The 21,146-nt window shown below is 41.2% G+C and overlaps 1 protein-coding gene across 8 annotated transcripts in view; it reads left to right on the plus strand.

The window, feature by feature from the left end:
- Window positions 1–21,146, plus strand: part of CTNND2 (catenin delta 2) — an 888,692-nt gene that overhangs the window by 841,120 nt on the left and 26,426 nt on the right. For all 8 annotated transcript variants that reach the window (XM_070519868.1, XM_044779487.2, XM_070519864.1 and 5 more), the window contains 2 exons: window positions 2,143–2,353; window positions 7,910–7,994. In XM_070519868.1, coding sequence (XP_070375969.1) covers window positions 2,143–2,353; window positions 7,910–7,994 — 296 coding nt within the window. The remainder of the gene's footprint in view (window positions 1–2,142; window positions 2,354–7,909; window positions 7,995–21,146) is intronic.

Consider the following 21,146-nt stretch of genomic DNA (forward strand, 5'->3'; position numbering starts at 1 on the left):
ACTGTATTGGAAATATCAGAAATAAAATTATTCCAGTGGGTTTCCTCGACAGGTTGTGGTAGGTTATATATGGCAGTGACTCCTGCTGTTTTCCACGCCATGGAGCACATGGAAAATGAGAGTGTTTGTGTCGTATTTGCACACGGGGGCAAATCGAGGAGGCTGCTGGGGAGAGGCAGTTGTTCCTGCCACCTGACCGGTCCGGGAACACCTTGTATCTCATTCAGAGCTCACAGGTTGGGAAGCCATTCAGGATGAAACCACACCTTCAAATTTGTCTGTCATCATTTTAAAAATGGTGATTACAAAAACCAAAACATGCTACAGCCGAATCTTTTCGCGCTCCTCATTTTTGCTTTCAACCTTGATGCTGTCCAAGGTCACAAGATCGGTCTTTCCTACTGGATCAGGGGTGTGAATGTCCCTGTCTGAACAATGATTGACATAGTTTTCTGTTTCCTTCCTCCATCACTTCCCTTATAAGAAAAAGAACTCATCCATCTTCTCTCTTCTGTGGAACTCAGGTTTCTATGCCAGTGGTTTGTGGGGGTTAATGAACTGATAAAGTCGCCGACATGCTGATCCCAACAAAAGTAAACTCTTAGCCGGAGTTGAAAGCGATTTAATGATAAATACATAAAGCAAGTTGCTCAGAGGACTACCCGTGTAGAAAGGGTCTTCTTCTAACTATTTTAAGTGCTGTCATTAGAAAATAAATTTGCTACATTTGGGGGTTCTCAGGCAAACCACTTTTGTCAGACCCTTTTCAGCTATCATCAAGTGATGAAGACTCTTTGCTATTTCAGTAATTTAGACATCAGCATTTTTTTTTTTTGTCCATGCTAAAATAAGCCACACAAACATAGAATAAGAGCAGATACCAAAATTACAAGGGCCTATGTTTTATTTATTACTGCCTGGAATTAAGATATCATCACCTCTTCCCACGGAGTTCCTTTTTCTACCCCCAGGCACCATGGACCAGAGAATTCAACAGGAAAAGAGACTGTCCTTTAGAGACATGTATGGAGGAAAAAGCTTTCCAATGGCTTTTAGGAGCTAGTTAAATACATCTAATTGGGAGATGGGAGACCAGGAAGGGATTAAACTTTGGACACATGCCAGTTCCATCCAAAAAATGATGAACAGCCAAATTTGCTACCGGCTCTCATTTACTTAGTTCCAGAGTAGATTAATGAAACAGAACAGGAAGCTGCAGGCGGGATGAATTAATTGTCCTGCAGGTTTATCGGTAATGCCTAAAGTGCTTTGTAAACTAAAAGTACTCCATAAAGATGTCATTATAAGTAGCTTTATCATCGGGTGTAGCAAGATTAATAACGATAAAGGGAATTGAGGGAGCAAAGTTGAATTTTATTTTTTTTCACACAAAGACAAACATGTCAAATTAGTAAATGTTATATGGTAGACCCAAGCAGTAAAATTCCATCGGAGACAAGCAGATCATCCACTTACCCTAGTTCAAAGGATACCTAGTTATATGTTATTTGTAAAGCTTCTCTCTCTTGCTTTAAATGTTTCTGTTTGCTTTATAGGGGCCAGAACTCAGAAGTCATCTATGTGATCATGTTCTCCACATATTTGTGGTTTGACTCTAATCTGTTAAATAATACAGGGCCCAACATTGCTCCTGGCAAGACATTTTTGAGGTTATAGTAGATTTACCATTACCATGTTTTCCTGACTTCTGTGAATACTAAGCAGGAATCCACCGGCAGCTACCGTCTATTGAGTCCTTCGTCCTCAGGAATCCTCGGATGTTAAATGCTTTTCACACCATTACTCATTTAATCTTTGCAGCAGCCTTGTAAGATAGGTACCATTATTGTTCTTGCTTTACAGATGAAGAAGGCTGAGGCTTGGAGGCGTGAAATAACTCACCCAGAGATTCACTTCCACATCCATCTAGCATCCAAGTCCATGCGTTCGCCATGATGACATACTGTTTTCTCTGTATATGTGTCCAAAATTACCCAATAGAGGATAATTAGTGATGGGAAACAGACACTGCATTTATGTGGCGTCTTGTGTTTGCTTTTCTCCCCTGTCCCCACATCTCCTCTGCCCTCTTCCTCCATTCTGGCCTCATTTCAACTCTTTCCTTCATTTTCTTTCCCAAAGGCAAATACGCCATGCGAGACCTTGTCCACAGGCTCCCAGGAGGGAATAACAGCAACAACACAGCCAGCAAGGCCATGTCGGACGATACAGTGACAGCCGTCTGCTGCACCCTGCATGAAGTGATCACCAAGAACATGGAGAACGCCAAGGCCTTACGGGATGCTGGTGGCATCGAGAAGTTGGTCGGCATCTCCAAAAGCAAAGGAGATAAGTAAGTCAGACAGTCACTTGATATCACGGTAGAATTGGTGTTGATAGAATTGGTTCTAAGTGTGCCCATTGCCCCTTGGGATGAGTAACGCTACTGAACGTCATTGGAAAGCATCTGTCTCTGATAATCAAGAGAAGGAAATGGCAAATGGTTTCCAGTTTTCCCACCCCACAATGAAAGCTGATGCTACGGGGAATTTCAATTTGTTGAATAACTCATGACTTGGTGACTACCATGATATTGGTAAGATAGACTTGACAATCCACGTGCATACACTGTTGTATTCCTCCAACACAGAAGACACAATCAGCTTTACCTGAATACATTCAGGTATCTTGTGGTAGTTGTTCCTCTGTGGTTGCAAGTCAAAGTGTTGGCACTGGGATTCACATCCTTTTCTCTGTGCCTCTTCGGCTGTGTCTAGCAAGTCATCATGCAGGGAGGTTGGGGGAGAAAAGAGTGTGATGGAGACAGAGAGAACTCAGGGCCAATCCAGCACCCTCCCTGACTAGCTGTGGATTTGGGGAAAACTATTTAATTGAACAAGTCACTATGCCTGCACTTCCCAATCTAAAACTAAGAGAGGAGCTGTCATAATGGACTTCCTGAAAGATGTGCTAATCAAATCTTAAAGGACAAACAGAAATTTCCCAGAAGAGGGGATGGTGGCAAGGAAGGAGGGCTTTTATATGAATGGAATAAAAAGAGATAAGGCTCCATGTGGAAGCAGCTGCACCGCCACAAATAGGAATGCCCCCAGTTTGATTTAAGAATCAATGGTATCTTACTGTATGCAACCAGAAAATATCTTCACAAGCCAGAGCGTCAGTGTATCAGCGAGCTGGCAGTTTTACAGAAACACTCACTAACCTTAATTAAATTTCTCCTCCTGGAAGTCCCTCAATATAATCAAATAAGATTAAAAGGGTAAACCTTTTGTTATCAGAAGTCTACTTCTTGACTTTTCATTCCCTGCCCTTCCCCACTCCTTTACATCTAAATGCTAAATAATTTTTCTTGTATTATTAAAGCCTGTGAGGGAGGCACTTTGAGACTTTTTGGAAATTCTCCCATTATTTCATTTAATTCAGGATATTACCATGTATTACAAAACAAGTTTCAGGTTTTCTGTTTAAGCACCCTGAGACCTCCACCTAGGTTCAGTCAACAGTTCAGTATTAGGATTTGAATACTTTTCTACAGCAAACAGAGAAGCCCGGTGGGACTTGGGTTATACTTGTGCGATGGAGATGGTTGGCTTGAACTATATTTTATTGCACTTACAATAAAGTGCTATTCTCCACAGGCAGGCAGCCACATGGTTTTCTTCTTCATGCAGCTTCAGTAGACCTTTGAAATCTCTCACTGAAATGCTTACCTGTTTTGTGCATTAAGAGCTTATGTGTTAATGCTTTTTTAAGTAAACACACATACACACAGAATAAAACCATAATTCACAAAAACGCTCTGGCATATTTGTCTATAATCATGAGACATTCAAATTTTTTCTCAATTTTAAGACTAGAGAACTTTGAGGGGTAGTTTGGCGTATATTCATTCCTTCCAACTATGTGAGCATCCTTATGGCGGTAAGCATCACTAAATGGGCCTTAAAGAGAAAAGATGCTCTTATCAGTCCTATAGTCAAAGGAAGTTATTTGGTGAAACTAATTAAAAAATTGTTTAAGCCCCGTGGTATAGTGGTTACATTCGGCGCACTCCGCTTCAGCGGCCCAGGTTCACAGGTTTGGATCCCAGGTGCAGACCTGTACCACTCATCAGCCATGCTGTGGCTGTGACCCACGTATGAAGTAAAGCAAGATTAGCACAGATATTAGCTCAAGCCTAATCTTCCTCAAGCAAAAACAAAAAGAGGGTGATTGGCACAGATGTTACTTCAGGGGGAATCCTCCTCAGCAAAAAATAAATAAATAATCCTCCTCGGCAAAAAAAAATATAAAATAAAAATTGTTTAAGGAAGCCATCTGTGAAATAGTATATATTCACTTTGCCAATCCAGAAAATGGTCCAATCTTGATTGTTGATAATGGGAATTTTCTTTCACTACAAATGATCTTTATGTAAATGTCCTTTAATTTGATTGAAAATTTCCTTCTGGAATAGTCACTTGTTTTCATCTCAAAGTTCCTTTATCTTTTTTCTAATGTAACAGCCTGGATTGACATGTTTCATAAGAAGTGTTGAATTGGGTTGAGTCAAGCATCTTCCCAGTTATAGTTCTCCTGCTTAGACTGTCTCAGCCATTCTTTCATGTAGATTATCTCTTTTTTATGTAGTGACTAATTCAAGGATCAAAACAGGGTTTTTAGAACTATAGATATCCTCATCTGCCACCTACCTGTCAGTTTGGTTGTGCTTCTCACTGCTCTTAAAACAAAATGAATCCAGGAGAATTACTCTGAATCTTAGCTCTAAACTCATCGTTTATCACTCAATTCTATTAAGACAGTAGGCACTGAGATTCCCATGGCCTTCCAGAGATGTTTTAATAAAATGAAAATTCTTTATTGAAAATAGAATTTTTGGAATTAAGGATGATTTAATATTTGGAAAATGGAGGCAATCAGTTCCCTCTGGTTAATTTATAAAAATTCTTGCAAATCTGCCCTCCCTAAATTGTCCTTAAAAATTATTTACAGAAGTAAATTTAGTTCAAACCTGATTTTTCAATATGAGACAGCATGAGAAAACACAGATGGAGAGATGTGCCTATCTGTGATTCTCCATTTTATCTATTTATACATTTTATTTCTAAATATACGCAAGCTTAAATATGCCATGATATCAGTAGGTCAGACTGTCAAGTTGCCGTTCACAGTCTGTTTGAATTGTATAACTCACCGTGTCTTGCTAATACTACCACTGGGCCTGATGTTGTGTGGTCCTGTTGCTGCAATGGCTGTGCGGAACACCCCAGATGAATTGCACCCACTGAAGTCTTCAGCCACCCCTGATTTGACAACTCCAGTGAAGCTCAGACATTGCGTAATCATTAATGACTCTTATAGGAGTCTTATACTTACCATTTTGAAGTCTGATAACTTATATTGTTCTTTTCACATCACATCTTTTTAAACACCCATTATGGACATTCTATCATGTCCATCTGTTTCAAAAGTACATTTGGGTTTTTTCTTCTAATTTTAACAGTTATATAGGAAATAGTGTTGAATGTGTCACTGTATTTTGTCATAAGACAGAAAAGCCATTAACAGTCTCAACTGTTACTTGTCGGGAAGGAACAGTGTATTGTGACTTAGGTTATAATCACTTGTCACGTTAGAAACACTCAATTGTTCAAGTCCTTCAATCAATAGCTATAGTTTTTCAAGTAGATGTTGCTATGGTACCAGTCTAGTGGATGGATCAAAATTAAAGTTGAAAAAGAAAGCAATGTTTCTTTGACCTTCATGTGTTATTATAACACCGTGATGTATTGGCATTTTAATTGGGAGGTTAAAACCTGCTACTCATTACACATTCACAGTCTCTTTCTATTTTGTAACCAAGAAAAAAGTAGAAACAAAAAATTACACTGTGTCAGAGGAATTTTTGCATACTAAATATGTTTCAACTACATTGTCGCTACCTGAATATTAATAGATGTTTTCCAGAGTTGCTTGGGTATTGTCATGGACATATTCTAGCTAACAATGATAAAATACAGCAAAACATAGCATTTAATCTTTGTTCAGCATTGATTATATAAGAATAAAATGTACTTGATCTATTTCCATGAAAAGATCTAAAACTCTGTCTTTAAGTCAAAGAAATTTAATATTAATTTAGAGCATGGTACTAACATAAATTGTGAAATTATTTAGCAACTGCCTATCTTACTAAAAGAAAATATTTATGTTACTTAAATATAGCTCATCTTTCATAGAGAAAAACTTTGGAATTTATAAGAACTCTATTTTTTTAATTTTAGAAGTACATGATATAACTAATAGATTTCAAACACAGCAGAAATTGAATTCCATCTCAGTAATAATAATTGTAAGAGTGACTATTACTGTTACCAGTAAATAAATGGATGAATAAACCTTAAACTTAGTTGGTCTAAGTTGCAAACATGAAGACCCAGGAAAATAGCTGACATCTAACTGACAATGTAGTAGCATCCCATAATTTAATTACAAAATGCATGTTCTTGAAACATTCATTTACTCTGTCTCTCAAATTCAACCTCAACCTGATCCCATCTACCCATCTGCTCACTTTCTATTTCAAAGACCACTTTATGTCAAAGGCATTTTTGGTCTCAATTCAGATATTCTCTTAGGGGATCTATGGGCCACTGCACCACAAGTCAGCTTGTGGGGTGGACTTCACATTGGCGTCTTCATGAATCTTTATGTCCTGCCCAGCTCCAGGAGTCGGCATTCACATAGACCAGGGGTCAGCATACTACGGCCACTGGCCACACCCCACCGCTGCCTGCTTTTGTAAATAACGTTTGATTGGAACACAGCCACATCCATTCATTTATATATTATTTACAACTCCTCTCATCCTACAATGACAGAGTTGAGTGGCTGCGACAGAGACCATATGGCCCCAAAGCCAGGAATGTTTATTACCTGCACCTTTATAGAAAAAGTGTGCCAGCCACTGAGATAGGCTCGATGTCAATGGTAGCCACTAGCGTTGTGCAGCTGGTTGTGGAATCAGCCCATTAAAACAAAGAATCAGCAGGTAATTAACAGTTTCCCTCACCACTAGGCAAAGAGACTTCCAAGAATTTGATTGAATTAAATCAACATAGATTTATGGACCTAGTGTCTTGTTTTGACATGCATATTGGCACTGAACCACAAGGCAAAATATGTAGCTACTATTTCATAGGGATTTCAAAGCCATGACTCAAAAGAATGTTAAAAACCACTAGTCCAAATGTTTATGTGACCCTAGTTTCTCCCTATGGTCCAGAGGCTGGAACTTTAATTGTATGAAGGCTGTTATTTATAGATGCTTATTCATTCCTCTATATAAATGTAAGAGAGTGTGTGTGCAGTGTGTGCACACGTCTGCCTTCACTGCCAGTCTCTCGTGCTTGGCATCAGCAGGAGCTGGAGAGCAGCTCCCTGTAATCACGCAGGCGCATAGAGCCAGCCCAGTGTATGCTCTCATGCCTCAGTGGAGAAAATGAATAGCTTCTTTCTTCTACTACACAGGTGTTGTACAACACTGCCATTAAAACCCCTGAATCTGGGGCCCTTCTTAATTGCTGTTTTTCTCTTCTTATGTCAAACCTTACATCTGCATCCTGACTCAATGCTCTGCTCTTTGGTTTCCATTTTGAAAATTCTTTGCAAAACTGGGATGCATTCCAGTCTCTTAGCCTCATGAGTGTGTTGATGAGAATGAGGATGGAGACCGGTGGAACCATCCCTTGCACTCCCCAGACTGAGAGGAAAAGAGCCAGAAACCCCGTGAGGATATTTATTCATGACATTTCCTGCCAAGTCAGTGTCAATTTGAAGCCCAGCTGTCCTGCTCACCATCTTGCATGTCCTGTCTTTTCTTTATCAGACACTCTCCAAAAGTGGTCAAGGCCGCATCTCAGGTCCTAAACAGCATGTGGCAGTACCGAGACCTGAGGAGTCTCTACAAAAAGGTAAGATTTACTTTGCCTTCTTGGCTCATGAGCTACACACAAGCCCTGAGCCCAAAGACACAGTATTTGGTCATAATGAGATGCATCATAGATATGAAGGGCAATTGTCCAAGAGTCTGAGTAATTGAAACACAACTGAAATAACAGAATCTATGAAGAAGCAGAAGAAAAGGGGTCACTAAGTGTCCCCTGAATATACAGTAAAATCCATGAACTTTCTGGACTGCTCAGACCCACACTCATCAGGCCTTACCCTAGGTCGTCTTATAGAAAAGAAAATACTTGTTTTCCTGAACTTCCGTATTGTACAATAGACTAAAACTTAATGAACTGAGGGCTTTTGCCAAAAAAAAAAAAAAAAGCATCAACAAGTGTCAACAAGCAATTGAAGTAATTGTGGCGAGGAGACTGAAAAAAATATAAAAAGCAATTCAGGAAGTTGAAAAGTCTTGCAGTCCAGGAGCATTGAGTAGAGGACTCAACAGCTTGATGGTGTTCCTAGCCCAAGACCCCCACCAACTTACTGCAGAGGATGAAAGGGCTGATGTTCCTGATGTGGGCTGTAGACGGTGAGGAGGAGGCTAGGGGTATGTTCAGTAGACTCTCCCGAGGCAGACGGGAATTAATATCAAACATCTCAAAGGCATCTTCATCCCCAAAATGGTTTAGAAATAAAACCTTAAGAGAAAAATGTCACATCTAGAAATTTAGATTCTACACCTCATTTCCAAATGCTGCTAAATAAAGGATGCATAATTTTTCTTTTTTGGTTAAGAGGGTTAAATTCTTTAAAATGTCTCCCAGAAAGTTATTGTTTTGTTGTTACCAGACTAGCAAACATGGGTAGTTTAAAAAATTGGTGATCCCACGATAGATCTAAGTTAACAAATAGGGGAAGAGAACATGATTGATATGCAGGGAAGATAGCTTAGGCATTCATCTCAGTAGGGATTCAGAAAGCATCAACGCGGCAGGGGCAGGAGCATGGGCTTACATCAACAACTGCCTGAAGCACCTCCTTGTGGCACCCTGGATGCCTGCCTGGAGGCGAGGGAGCCGAAGTCATTGCTGCCTTCATGCCCAGCCTACCAGTCTTGGGGTAGGGGTATGGGGCTGTAGCCAGAGGCTCACATCAGAGAGAGTGAGACCCACCTTGCCAGAGGGAAGATTTGTCTTTTTCTAAGCCAATAGGAAAAAGCAAATATTTAATAACTGGCTCTACTAAGTTATAGCCTGTTCCTAGATTTCCCCAAGGTCTTCTTTCCCTTAAGCATTCATTACTTTGCGCTTTAAGTTTATGAAGTTTAACCTATACATTTTTCTTTCAAGATTTTCCCTATTCCCTAAGAGGAAGTATGTTTAAATTGAAACAGAGATTGCAAAATTAACTGTTAGAGGAGCACTCTAGATTAATTATATCCTTTTCTAAGTATCATGCACAGTAAGATAAGCCCTTCATCTAAAATGTTTTGGGTTCCATTTTGTTTTGGTTGAAACTCATATCCCAGCATTCCTACTTAATTCCTCCTTGGACTCCTCCAAGAGCCAAATGAATTCTCTGCCAGTACGGAGTCCTTCAGCTAAACAGGCAGCCTGACAGGAGGAACACGCTATGAGTTAGAGAGAAGCTCATGGTTCTGACTCAGTGGCTCCAGAAGCTCAATGAAATATTACTGCCTCAAATAAACTCCACTTCCCCCCGGATGCTGAAGGTCTCTTTGCTGAAATACACCTTCTCATACTTATGTGCATTGAAGGGAAACTGCTTTTAGAGATGCTACTGGTTATTTGTTGAATGGTAGTACGAGATTTCCACCTTTGTTTTTTTCTGTGTTGGTAGTAGAGTTCAAAAAGTGTAATTGTCTTTCTATTTCCATGAAAAAAAAAGAATGTGTTCACAGGAATTTAATGGAGCTAAAACTCAAGAGCTAAAGGTGCTTTAAAACGTGTTTCGTGTGAGGAGAGTCAGGAAGGATGGGCTGGAGAAACTGACGGTGATGTTTTTAGTTGACTCATGATTAAAAAACATCGAGAAAGAGCTCTTCTTAATAATTTCCAAATTATGCAGTTGTGAAATGAAATGAGGACCTTTATGTTCAATATTATAAGTGCTGCTAATGGCAAAGCTTAAAATTCACAAAAGCTTTTCTTTTTGAAAAGTCCTTTTGTGAGAAAAACGAACTCATTCATCCTTCTGAATTGTTTTCAATCAGAGGGGAAATGGATTTCTATCTTGTCCTTCATTGACAATTTACATATCAGTGAAAAAATGTCTGACCCATATCTTTTAATTATCCGTGCTTCAAATCTATTTATTAAACAGCTATTTTAGGCTTAGAAAAGAAAGAGTTCCAGAGAAAACATAAGACATGGGAAGCAGCTACTGTGGGTAAAAATGAAATATGGAACAATTTTCGGAAACCTCATTTGGTTCAGAATTATATACTAAAGATTTACTGGATGAATTAGGAGAAGGAAAATTATAGAGTAAAATCTTGAAGTAAGTATAGAGTTTGCATAAATCAGGAAGTAAGAGGTAAGGGCATTATGGATCAGAGGACTAACATAAGTAGAGAGATAGAAATTGAAGGGAAAATGGCATATCTATGGGACAGAACTAAAGGTCCATCTGTCGTTGGCTTACTTCCTCCTAGAACCCAGGCACAGAGGCTGGAATCTCATTTCATTAGCTCAACCACTTTATTTTACTTAGAGAGACACACATTTAATACGTCAGAATATTCTTCTGGCTGGGTGTGTTGACCAGTACAAAATTATATTTGATTCCTGATGCATTTTGAGCCAAAAAATATTTGTATTATCTGAACCTTCAACTTCAGTGTGGCTTGGACTCCTTGTTTTCTCCCCTAAGGGAAAATGAACAATTGCAGAAGAATGTTATCACACACAAGCTAAATAACGTATCACTTCCTTTTTTTTTTTAACCAATCCTTAAGTTTTGATAACCACAAATAGAACTTCAAAATTTCTTTAGCATCCGTATCATTGCACAGGGTGTTTTCTAAAGGAAAAGCATATGAGCCTTAGGAACAGACTTGATATAGTGATAAAAGAGATGCAGATCAAAAGTTCTTGACTTCTTGAACGTTGGTACTTTAAAAAAAACAAGGTCACCAACACTATGGAGTGCTTATGTTCGACTATAGGGAGACTGTTGGGCTAGCTGATTTTGGAAGACAGGAGACAAATTGAGGGGGAAGGTGTGGACAGAATTATAAGATTATAGAAACCATTGCTTACCAACACTTATAATAGTACCTTAATAATCTGTACATCTCGAAGAAATAGTTATATTGATTGGGACACAGGCTAAACCGCTCTAACAGAGAGACTAAAAAATACAGAAGCTCAAGCTAAACAGGTATCTCTTTTCCTCTCGTGGAACCATACCTGGTTAGGCAGGTAGCCCAGGGCCAGCAGGTGATCCCAGGACCTGTTGTGTTGCTTTGCCTTGCACTAAGGGGTCGTCCTTGCCTGTGTGGGCAAAGCTCCCTAGCTCTTCCCCTCTCATACCAGCCCATAGGAAGAGAGAGGGGAAGTGAGGACTAGTGAAGTCTTTTTAAGGAAGTGATGCAAAAGTTTCCAAACACCTGCTCACATCCCGGGACCAAGAACTCAGTCATGTGGCCACACCCAGCTGCAAGGGAGATGGGAAAAGTAGGCAGCCATGATCCCTCCTAAAACTTTGTGGTAGGAGGAAAGTAGTTATTTTACTAACAGAAGAAAGGCAGATGAGCTCCAGTAGTCATTTCCTTTTCTTCAAATACCTTAATATCAATTGCAATCACTACCTAATGAGGCATATTATTCCATTTTAGGATGTTCTTACTTGCATTAAGCAAAAAATCTCTTTATCGGCAACTTCTGCCCTCCACCGCCATTCTGAGAAAGTCTAATTTCTCTTCTCCGTGAAAGCCTTCTCCTTTTTGAAGCTAGCCATCATATCTCCACGAGGTCATCCCTTCTCAGGCCAGACGTACTCAGTTCTAGATATATCAGTGATACCACACCCTTCACCATTGCTATCAGTTTTTTCTACATGCTTGCAAATTTGTCAGCATCCCTTCTGTAATGTAGCAGCACAAAATGAGTATATTCCTCCAAGTTTATTTAAAGCAGAAGAAAGAGTGAGATTATGCTACCCTGGCACTGGGCATTCAATTTCTAATGAAACTTGAGAGCAGATTAGTGGCTTTGAGGTCATCATACTTTTTGATGAAGTATAAAGAGCATAGGACTTAGAATCAAATGGCCAGAGATTCAAGGCACAGCCTGCCCCTTACTAACAGCCTGACCTTAGGCAAATGACTTGAGACCTCCCTGCGCATCAGTGTAAGAACTGACCTTGGGCGTCTCTGTGGCCCACTCTTGCTGAGGAGCAGTACGTAGACCTTCCACTCACCAGGTCTCCCAGTCAACACTCGGAGATGGGCTGGGGTTGTATTGTATCCAGGTGTCTGAACCTGCTCAGTAACCATTCCTAACACAGAGTCTACAGAAAAGTAAATAAGCTCTTAAAATGGTCCATGGCTATTCTCGTATCTGGCAGAATGTTCTCTCTGTGCAGCTGGACATGCCTTCACAGCCCTAGAGGTTTTGGAGGCCTGGGCCTCCATGCTGCCTTCCTTCTGCTTTGTGTGTCAGAGTCTGGAACTTTCCTCAACCCTTGCATCAAAGAACTCTCACATCCTGTCATGGAAACTGTGGGAATCTCTCCATCAGTCCCATCCCTGCCCCTTGGGTTTCTCATCCATGAAGTAAATGCTCTAATCTCTCTATGAGTGAATTAAAATCCTTCATTCATAAATGCAGGGATCAAATCAAAGACAGATGAAATGTTAGGATCAAACTCTTGTTGACAATCATCTGGGCTAGAAACCAGACTGATTCTCCCCCAGTAATATTCATGGCCCTGTGTTTTCACAGTTGTGTTCCTGTAGCATCCCTCACCCTCCCACCTGACATGTGAAACGTAATATCTTACACAATGAGCTGGTGTCTCCAAGAATACCAAACAGCCTGTGCTTGAAACTGAAGATGGTCCCGTTTCTCTGGATAGAGATGTTGTATTCACTATTGCAATTTTGATGAGAGAAACAGAACATAAAACTCATCTTTAAATGTCCTTCCTTTTATTGTCAGGAAGATAGACTCTCAGATTGCGTGTACCCTTCAGCCAGTGAATAATGGGCTATGATAGGAGTGGAGTCATGCCCTTCACAGCCCATCTCACACAGGGCTCTCTTTTCTTACTGCTGTTGTATCCATTTCATTGGCTCTTGCCACCATTGCACTCACAAAACAAGAAATCAATAAGTAATTATGGATAGGTAAGGGATGCCTGCAGATTCCCTCAAATGTCCAAACCATAGTGGAAGAGAGAGTGGACACAGCCCTCATATTGTCTTTCACTGCTTTCGGGAGACTGGGCACTATACACAGATGAGCCAGAAGTCCTGATCTGTGCAAACTGAAGTCATTGGTTTGTGCTTAACATTCCTTTGTCACCCTCATCTTCTGGACATTTAAAAATCATTACTGGATTCCAGTGAGAGCTGAAAAGGTACTTTTAAATATTTCTAAGAAAAAACAACACGGTCAAAATTCAAAATTTTTATCTTTCAGCTTTGCAGTAAGAAAGGAAAGAAATGCTTTAATACTTGCTTGAGTATGTTGCTATTTTGAGAATTGATAGATTTTTACTTTGCAAGTATCTAAGATGGTGATGGAAAAGCAGTAAATCCTCTATAGAAATAAATTTACTGAACATAGAGCTGTCATTTTATCAAGAAAATTGCTTACCAGGAATTTATTAATCGTTCTACTATTCTGGAAAATTCTTCACCAAGAGATGACTGGTAGGACGTAAGGACTTTGGGCCAGATTCTAAAACAACTCCAAGTCTAGTGTCCTCGAGACTTAGAATTGTAGTTCAACTTCTTTCTTTTCTAAATCACTTGATGTCAAGTTGGAGTAAAAAACAAAAAAGCTGAGGTTAAACTCAGCTATGATGCTGTCTCCTCCGTAAATCTGGGCACTCACTCGTTGATGTTTGTATTGACAAATAAGGTCTTCCTTCATGAGGTCTCCTGACCTCTCTGAGTCAGTTCTCAGGCACTCGTCATACGATATCTGTCCAAAAACAAAGGCACAAATGGGAACAGAAGCAAAAATCAATTGTGTAACAGTGGAAATCAATGCACATGGCAGCTGCTAAACAAGAAGTGACTAAGTTATAGCTGTTGCTGGGATGGATCCCCACGTCGGGGGATATCCTACAGAGCAGTCAGTGCCCAAACTAAATGCTTCCTCTGTGCCTTTACCCTTTCACAAGGCTTTACCCATAGCATTTTCAATCAGAACCTACAAAAACACCCCAGAGATGAAAGCAGGGAAAAGGGATTGGATCAGGAACTAGAAAACTCAGTAAGTGTAATGTAAGTCTGCCACCATTCTTGTTACTTACTTTGGGCAATTAACTCAAACTTACTCCTCCTTTTTCAGTGGATCCCAGTAGATGGGATGATGTTACATCTGTGAGAGCCTTAATTTGCTTGGGTAGAAAGAGAATGTTCAGTTTCTTCTCTCTTCCCATCTCCATCTCCTCCACCTCTCGTAAGCTGTTCCTTCCCTTGTCCCAACACCCCCCTACCCACCAGGCTCTGGCAGGGAAGGGGGATGAGAGGAGAGCCGAGCAGAGCCAGGCCAATGCAGGATGCAGTTGTAGCCTGGCATTGGCCCACTCTGCCTGTGGGAGATGCCCATGTGCTAGCTCCTTCTCTCGTGGGGGCAGTAGTTTAGTTTGCTCAGAGGTTTCACCCCCCTACTGAGGACCGCTGACTTGGACCTGGCCTCCTGCAGCTAACTGCTCTGAACTCTCCATCAGCCTCAGGCTTCTGCTGCTCCACTGCACATAGACCAGGGTGGATGCAGATTTTTGTGTCCCTGTAGCTTAGGAGGTTTTGGAAGTCCTGTTTAAGAAGAAGAGTACACTTTATGAATATAAAATTCTGGACAGGCCTGAAACTTAAGCTTCTTGAGCTCCATGGTCAGTCCACCTCTGGCACTGAGTCTATGTATCATCCTGCTAATGTCACTGAAGACACCTGTCCCTGCAACCCCCAAACTCCAGAGAGCCTGTGGTTAAGCTAAGGAAGTAGTTCACTCCCTGGGGCTCAGGAGGGGTGGATGGGGAATGCCCAGCCCACTGACCACCTCCAAGGAAGCCCTCACCGCCAGCCTCTTTTACCCTCTAGTGAATTCTCAGCCTAATCTTATGTAACCTGGAGGTGGATCGTGTGCTAACACAGCAGAACTCTATTTTGTCCTCCACCTTTGGAATTACGAATGGACAAAGTGATACTTTACTTCCAGAATGTGGAGCAGTGGGGCATCTATTATTCCCTGCCTTGGGACCTTAGTCAAAATAGAGACAAAAGGGAAAAATCACCTTAACATCCTGTCATAGCACTTTATCACAGGTATTTAATCATCTGCATCTTGTCCAAATTTCTGATCAGTTTTGCCTAGTAAACCCAAAGTAAACATGGCTTTAGAAAAATTAGAAATTTATTACCCTCTGTATTAGTTTTGTATTGCTGTGTTAACAAATTGTGATAAACTTATTGGCTTAAAAAACACAAATTCATGACCTTACAGTTCTACAAGTCAGAAGTCCGAAGTGGATCTTACTGGGCTGAAATTCAAGCCTTGACTGGATGTGCTCCCTCCAGAAACTCTCGAGAGAATCCATTTCCTTGCCTTTTCTAGCTTCTAGAAGCTGCCACTCTCCTTGACCAATGGCCTATCCGCCATCTTCTAGGCCAGCAGCATAGCATCTTTGAATCTCTTTCTGTGCTTCCATGGTCACATCTCCTTCTCTAACTGTGACCCCCCTGCATCTCTCTTATAAGGACCCTTGTGATGACATTGGGCCCATGCAGATAGTTTAGAATAATCTCCCCCTTTCAAAGTCTTTAACTTAATCACAACTGGAAAGTCCCTTTTGCCATGTAAAGTAACATATTCCCAGCTTCTGGGGATTGGGACGTGGACGGCTTCGGGGGCCCATTATTCAGCCGAACACCCCCTCTCACTTAAGAGTCAGAGTGTAATCATCCATGTTTGATATTGTGCCTCCCAGAGCAGGGACGTGGCTCCTTCTAGTTCGGTGCTCACCTCTTCTGCATCCTCCACGTTGGCGCTCAATCTGTCCATATTCTAGGCAACTGGACCCAAACAGGGTAGGGGAGAGCATACCTTTTTCTTTCTGGGGCAAGCCGTTGAACTTACTTCCAGATCTCAGTCACGCGGCCAAATCTCCCTGCAAGTTAGCTGAGAATTGGGCCTAAATGAAAAACAGAGTTTCTCTTGCAAAGTGGAAAAATGATAGAAAAGACTACCAAGATGTTTATGCCCATAGCGATCATAAGGTATGCATGCATGTAAGGTACGCACCAACGCCAGTGCTCCTTTTGATACCTGTCCCCAGTTTTTATAAAAACCACATTCTTGAGAGATCCCACAGTGCTTGCGTGCAATTGAACATGCTTCTCCAGGAGTTACCAGTTGGCTTCAATTTTGAAAACTGTCCCAAATCCATGACTCCTTAGTCTATGCAGAGAGGCCAGTTCAGAGGGGAAAGAGGGAAGACTGCAAGTTTTCCTTTTCATAGCTTGAACAATACAAAGAACATTAGCAGCCCCCAAGGGAAGAAGTGAGGAGGTCACAGAATGTGGAGACACCTCGGAGGATCTTATTGTTGCTCCTTGTCCTGTCATAGCGCAGTGCCCGGGGCAGGCTGTCCATAGCTCCTGGTGATGACGCTTGATGAATTCACAATACCCATGCACTCCGCTGAGGACCAGTCACGCTGTGCTCACCGGAAGTGACTCATTTAACCAGACGACAGATTTACCACTGGTAAAATATGTACCATTGAAAATATAAAACAAAATACACATCAATTGGGCTTTTCCTCTATGCCAGTCTATACCATAATATGCCCATTTTCTCACTCTCCTTGCTAAATAGCACGTGATTTTTCTTGGAACCATCCTTTTAATCCTATTAGCAAATGGCCATTCCTAGTTATTTCACTCATTCATTCATTCAGCCCGTGTTTCTTGAGTACCTACTGTATCCTTGTCTTTATTTTAGGTACTACAAATACAGAAGTAAATATCTACATATTGGGTTACCTTTCTCAAATACATAATGGCATTTTAACAGTGATTTTTGGATAGTTTTATTTTATGCTTATCTTTATTGGATTCTATTCTAAAATATAATTTTTTTTTTCTACTTATCATCCAGGGTTCTCGCTAAGTCTTTCTTTTTGAGCAAGAACCGTATGATGTCATTTTCCTCTTGTTCAGCCTCTACTACTGGTCATTCTTCTTCTATAGATATACTTTCCCTTTGTGCTTCTACTTAAAAAAAGAAATGTCCCTCCCAACCACCCTCCTCTGTCCTCTGCCTGACTACTTTCTCTTTCACATTTCCCACCCTTCACAGTTAAATTTCTAGAAAGTTTGGAGTTCATGCACCATGCCTGTTTTCTCACTTTCCATCTTATGCTTCAAGCCCCTGCAGTCAGATGAGGCATCTGTCCTCACACCTCCATTGAAATTGCTCGCAAATGCAGCGTTCAGCTAGTCCCATTGTCTGGAGGAGTCAGCGAGGGCTCACAGCTGTAACAAGCAGATCTAAACATCTAATGATGCAGCTCAATAGAAGTTTATTTTCCTTCTTATGCAACCATCCTGGACAGGTGTTCAGGTGGGCAGATCAGCTCTTCTCCAGGTGGAGAGTCAGGAACAGACTCCGCCACCATGCTGTAAGGCCTGCCACCATACCTGGTACATCCCATCACCTTATACTCTTTTGGCTAGATCTCCATCATGACCATACAAAACTATAAGGGAGGCTGGGACATGTGGTCCAGGTGCGTGACCAGGAAGAAAAGGAAATGGATTTGGGAGACTAGTTAGCAATCCCTGCCACATCCTCCCTTACATAATCTTCTCTGCCATCACTCTGTCCTGGTTTTTCTCTGACCTTGCAAACCGCTCCCTCTGAGTCTTTCTTGCAGACTCCTGGTCTTCACTGAGGCATCTCCGCTTTTCACTGGGTACCTTCTAGTGCAGATGATCTCATCTGCTCCCATGGTTTTTAAATACATTTGAAAGCCTGTGGCATCCACATTGATTTCTCTATATGGTCTTCATTCCTGAACTCTTAATCTGTATAGACAACCACCTACATGGCATCTCCAGCTCAGTGGCTCACAAGCTCTAACAGTCCACATGTCTAACAGGCATTCTCGGCACCTTCCCCAAATCTATTCTTCCTCCATTGTTGCCCATCTCGGTAAATAGCACCTCACCCACCTGGTTGTTCTTTCCAGAAGTCTAGGCGTTATCCAATTAATACCACCTTCTTCCTTATCTCCACTGTATTTAGCAGCAAGCCCTGTTGATTCTATTTTCTAAATACCTCTCGAATCCAAGTCCTTCTCCCATCTTTACTTCCACCACCATCTGTCCCTAGTCCTGATGCAGTTGCTTCTGACTGGCTTTGTGGAATCTGCTTTACCATATTCATCTACTTTCCCTTAAGCGTTCGGAATACGCTTTTATAAATCCAAATCTAACCTTCTCAGTCTCCCAGTTAGGATAAAGCCCCGCCCATCTCTTCAGGCTTACCTCCCTCTACCCGCCCCTCAGTCACTTTGTTTCAGCCGCACTGGCCTCCTAGTTCCCCTCGCTCTTCCTTGCAGAGACAAGGCTGTGCCAACCACAGTACCTTTGTACTGCACGGCACAGGTTATTCCTAAGCCAAGAATGCCTTCCCTCCTCTCCCTCCAAGCCTGGCTATTTCCATCTCAGTTGCACTGTCACTTCCAAGGAAACCTTCCCTTCTTCAACTCCCCATCCCTCATAACAACCTGCACTTTTCCTTCATGGCTTTTACCAGAAATGTGATGTGATGTGATCATTTTTAAATGTGTATCTCCCCCGCATATCCCCCTCAGGAACCATGCCTACCTCTCTTTTCTCGCCTCTGTGCTCAGCACAGTGTGAGGTACTTATTAGTGTTTATTAAATAAATGCAACAATGCAGCTGCCCTGAGTTTAAGCTCAGCAGAGGGCGCGTTCCATGCCTCTGCTTCCGCTTCCGCGGTCTGAAGCATTCCGAAGCAGGGTGGGATGTGGAGACCTTGGAGGTTGCGATCCAGGGTAAATTTTGAACTTATTGACCGCTGGTGAGTATTTATATAAAATACCTGGCTTTTCGAATGTCAGGGTCACTTCTGTACTGGAAGCCAGACATTTGGTTGTGTAAACCTGAAGACTAGACTTTGTTCAACTTCACTCCGAATTTAACTTTGCAGCACTAATTGGAACACAGAGGCCATGGTTAAAGATCATCCACGTCAGATCTTTGTTTTAAGGCCTCCAAAGTGACGCCAGGAAAACAAGAGGACTGAACTGGTCTCACTTCAACTTCCCGAGCTGTGTTCTGCATTCTGTTGGTACCAATTAACTACTGGTAGTTAACAATGGGATACTTTCTTGGACTAAATTTCTTTCCAACTTGTCAAATCTTCTCGGTGATGTTGGTTCTTTAGAATTAGGCCAGTGGCAGTAAATTGAATTCCCGAAATGGATTTACTTGATATTTGCTTTTAAAAGGAGGCACTGCAGTAGATTCTTATTCTGGTATATACTGTACCTTTAAGTATCCAAATCAATTTCATTAAATTTCATTAGAAGCACCAGAGCTGAAACAAATGCAAGCAACTGGTATGTCAGGTGGTATTTATTTCTGCATTAAACTGCGAATACTCCCTTTTGGCCCTTAAGATTTAGTTTAAATATTTAACTCTAACAGCTTTTGGAATTGTTGATGGAATTAGTTTTAATGAATCTTTAACAAACAGTTTACCTTAAAAATAAATGGAAGCTTGTTTTATTACAGCAAAGAGAGCTGAGGTTTCATTGACGTGCAAAATCTGGCTTGGTCTTCAATCACGGGGACTGTGACTCTGCTCCTTGGATTTTTTCTGCATAATACCTTTTATTGAAATGAGGATGTATGTATAACTGCGACTATTCTAGAATCTTCTTTCTCCGTTTCATGTGATTACAAACAGGTCGATGCCACTTAAAAATGACTGGAGAACTGGCACAATTTTGAGCCACCAGGTTTTTCATAAGTGAGCAGTAAGGTAGCTGGTTACTTTTTTCAGAGGACGGCAACAATTCCTGTTTTGACTTTCATTTGAAAAATAGGTCCCTGATAAAGAAGTCCTGTTAGTGAATGCAAGTAACAAGCTGTAAGTGTTCTGAGTTGAAGGAGTGGGTTGCTAAAAGCCCAGGGGATTTTCACTACATTTTCTTTATATCTCAAGTCACTCAAAGCAAATTAGAATTGACAAGCTTTACGGGCTGAGCACCTTCAAGGACTCTAAGGCAAAAAAACTTGTATTTGTTACTTCAGAACCAAATAGTCTCTGTATGCCCACTGAGAAATCCTTGTCTAGAAGCCAACTAACTCTTAGAGGATTAAGGCAGTTTCAGAGCTGTTTGAAAAACGGGAGGAAAAAACACCAAGGACTGTACACTGGCTCACAGTGTCCTAGTATATATGTTGGGTTCCAGCTATATTCCCAGTGGAAATAAACAACTATTCTCCTTTGTCAAGGTTAATTATTTGTTGGAGCTTTTGTCTGATTCAGAAATGTCACTTGTCATTAGCAAAGATTTGTTAAATCTAAATTCTAAGTATAGAAAATTTCCAAAACTCGCCTGGAAACAGAGCTATAAATGGGAACGTCACCATTTAGCTTATCCTCACAGCTGTGCACATTTACTAACTGTGTCACCCTCCACCCCACCGTTGTCTAGTCTCAGAGGTCGGAGATCACAGCATAAGAGCAATTGCTTTCCTGCAATCTCATCTCGGGAAGCACACTAGTGAGGATTTTGTATTAACTGCTTTTTCTCTCTCCCTAATCACCAGATCCTCCAAACAACCGTTGAGATACTGACTCTTCCTCTCCACCTTCCCTCTAAGCTCTTTCATAATGCACATTGAGCAACACCTGTCCCTAAGCCCTTTCCCTCC

Source organism: Equus asinus, chromosome 10, assembly GCF_041296235.1.
Source record: "Equus asinus isolate D_3611 breed Donkey chromosome 10, EquAss-T2T_v2, whole genome shotgun sequence".
Classification (NCBI taxonomy): Eukaryota; Metazoa; Chordata; class Mammalia; order Perissodactyla; family Equidae; genus Equus; species Equus asinus.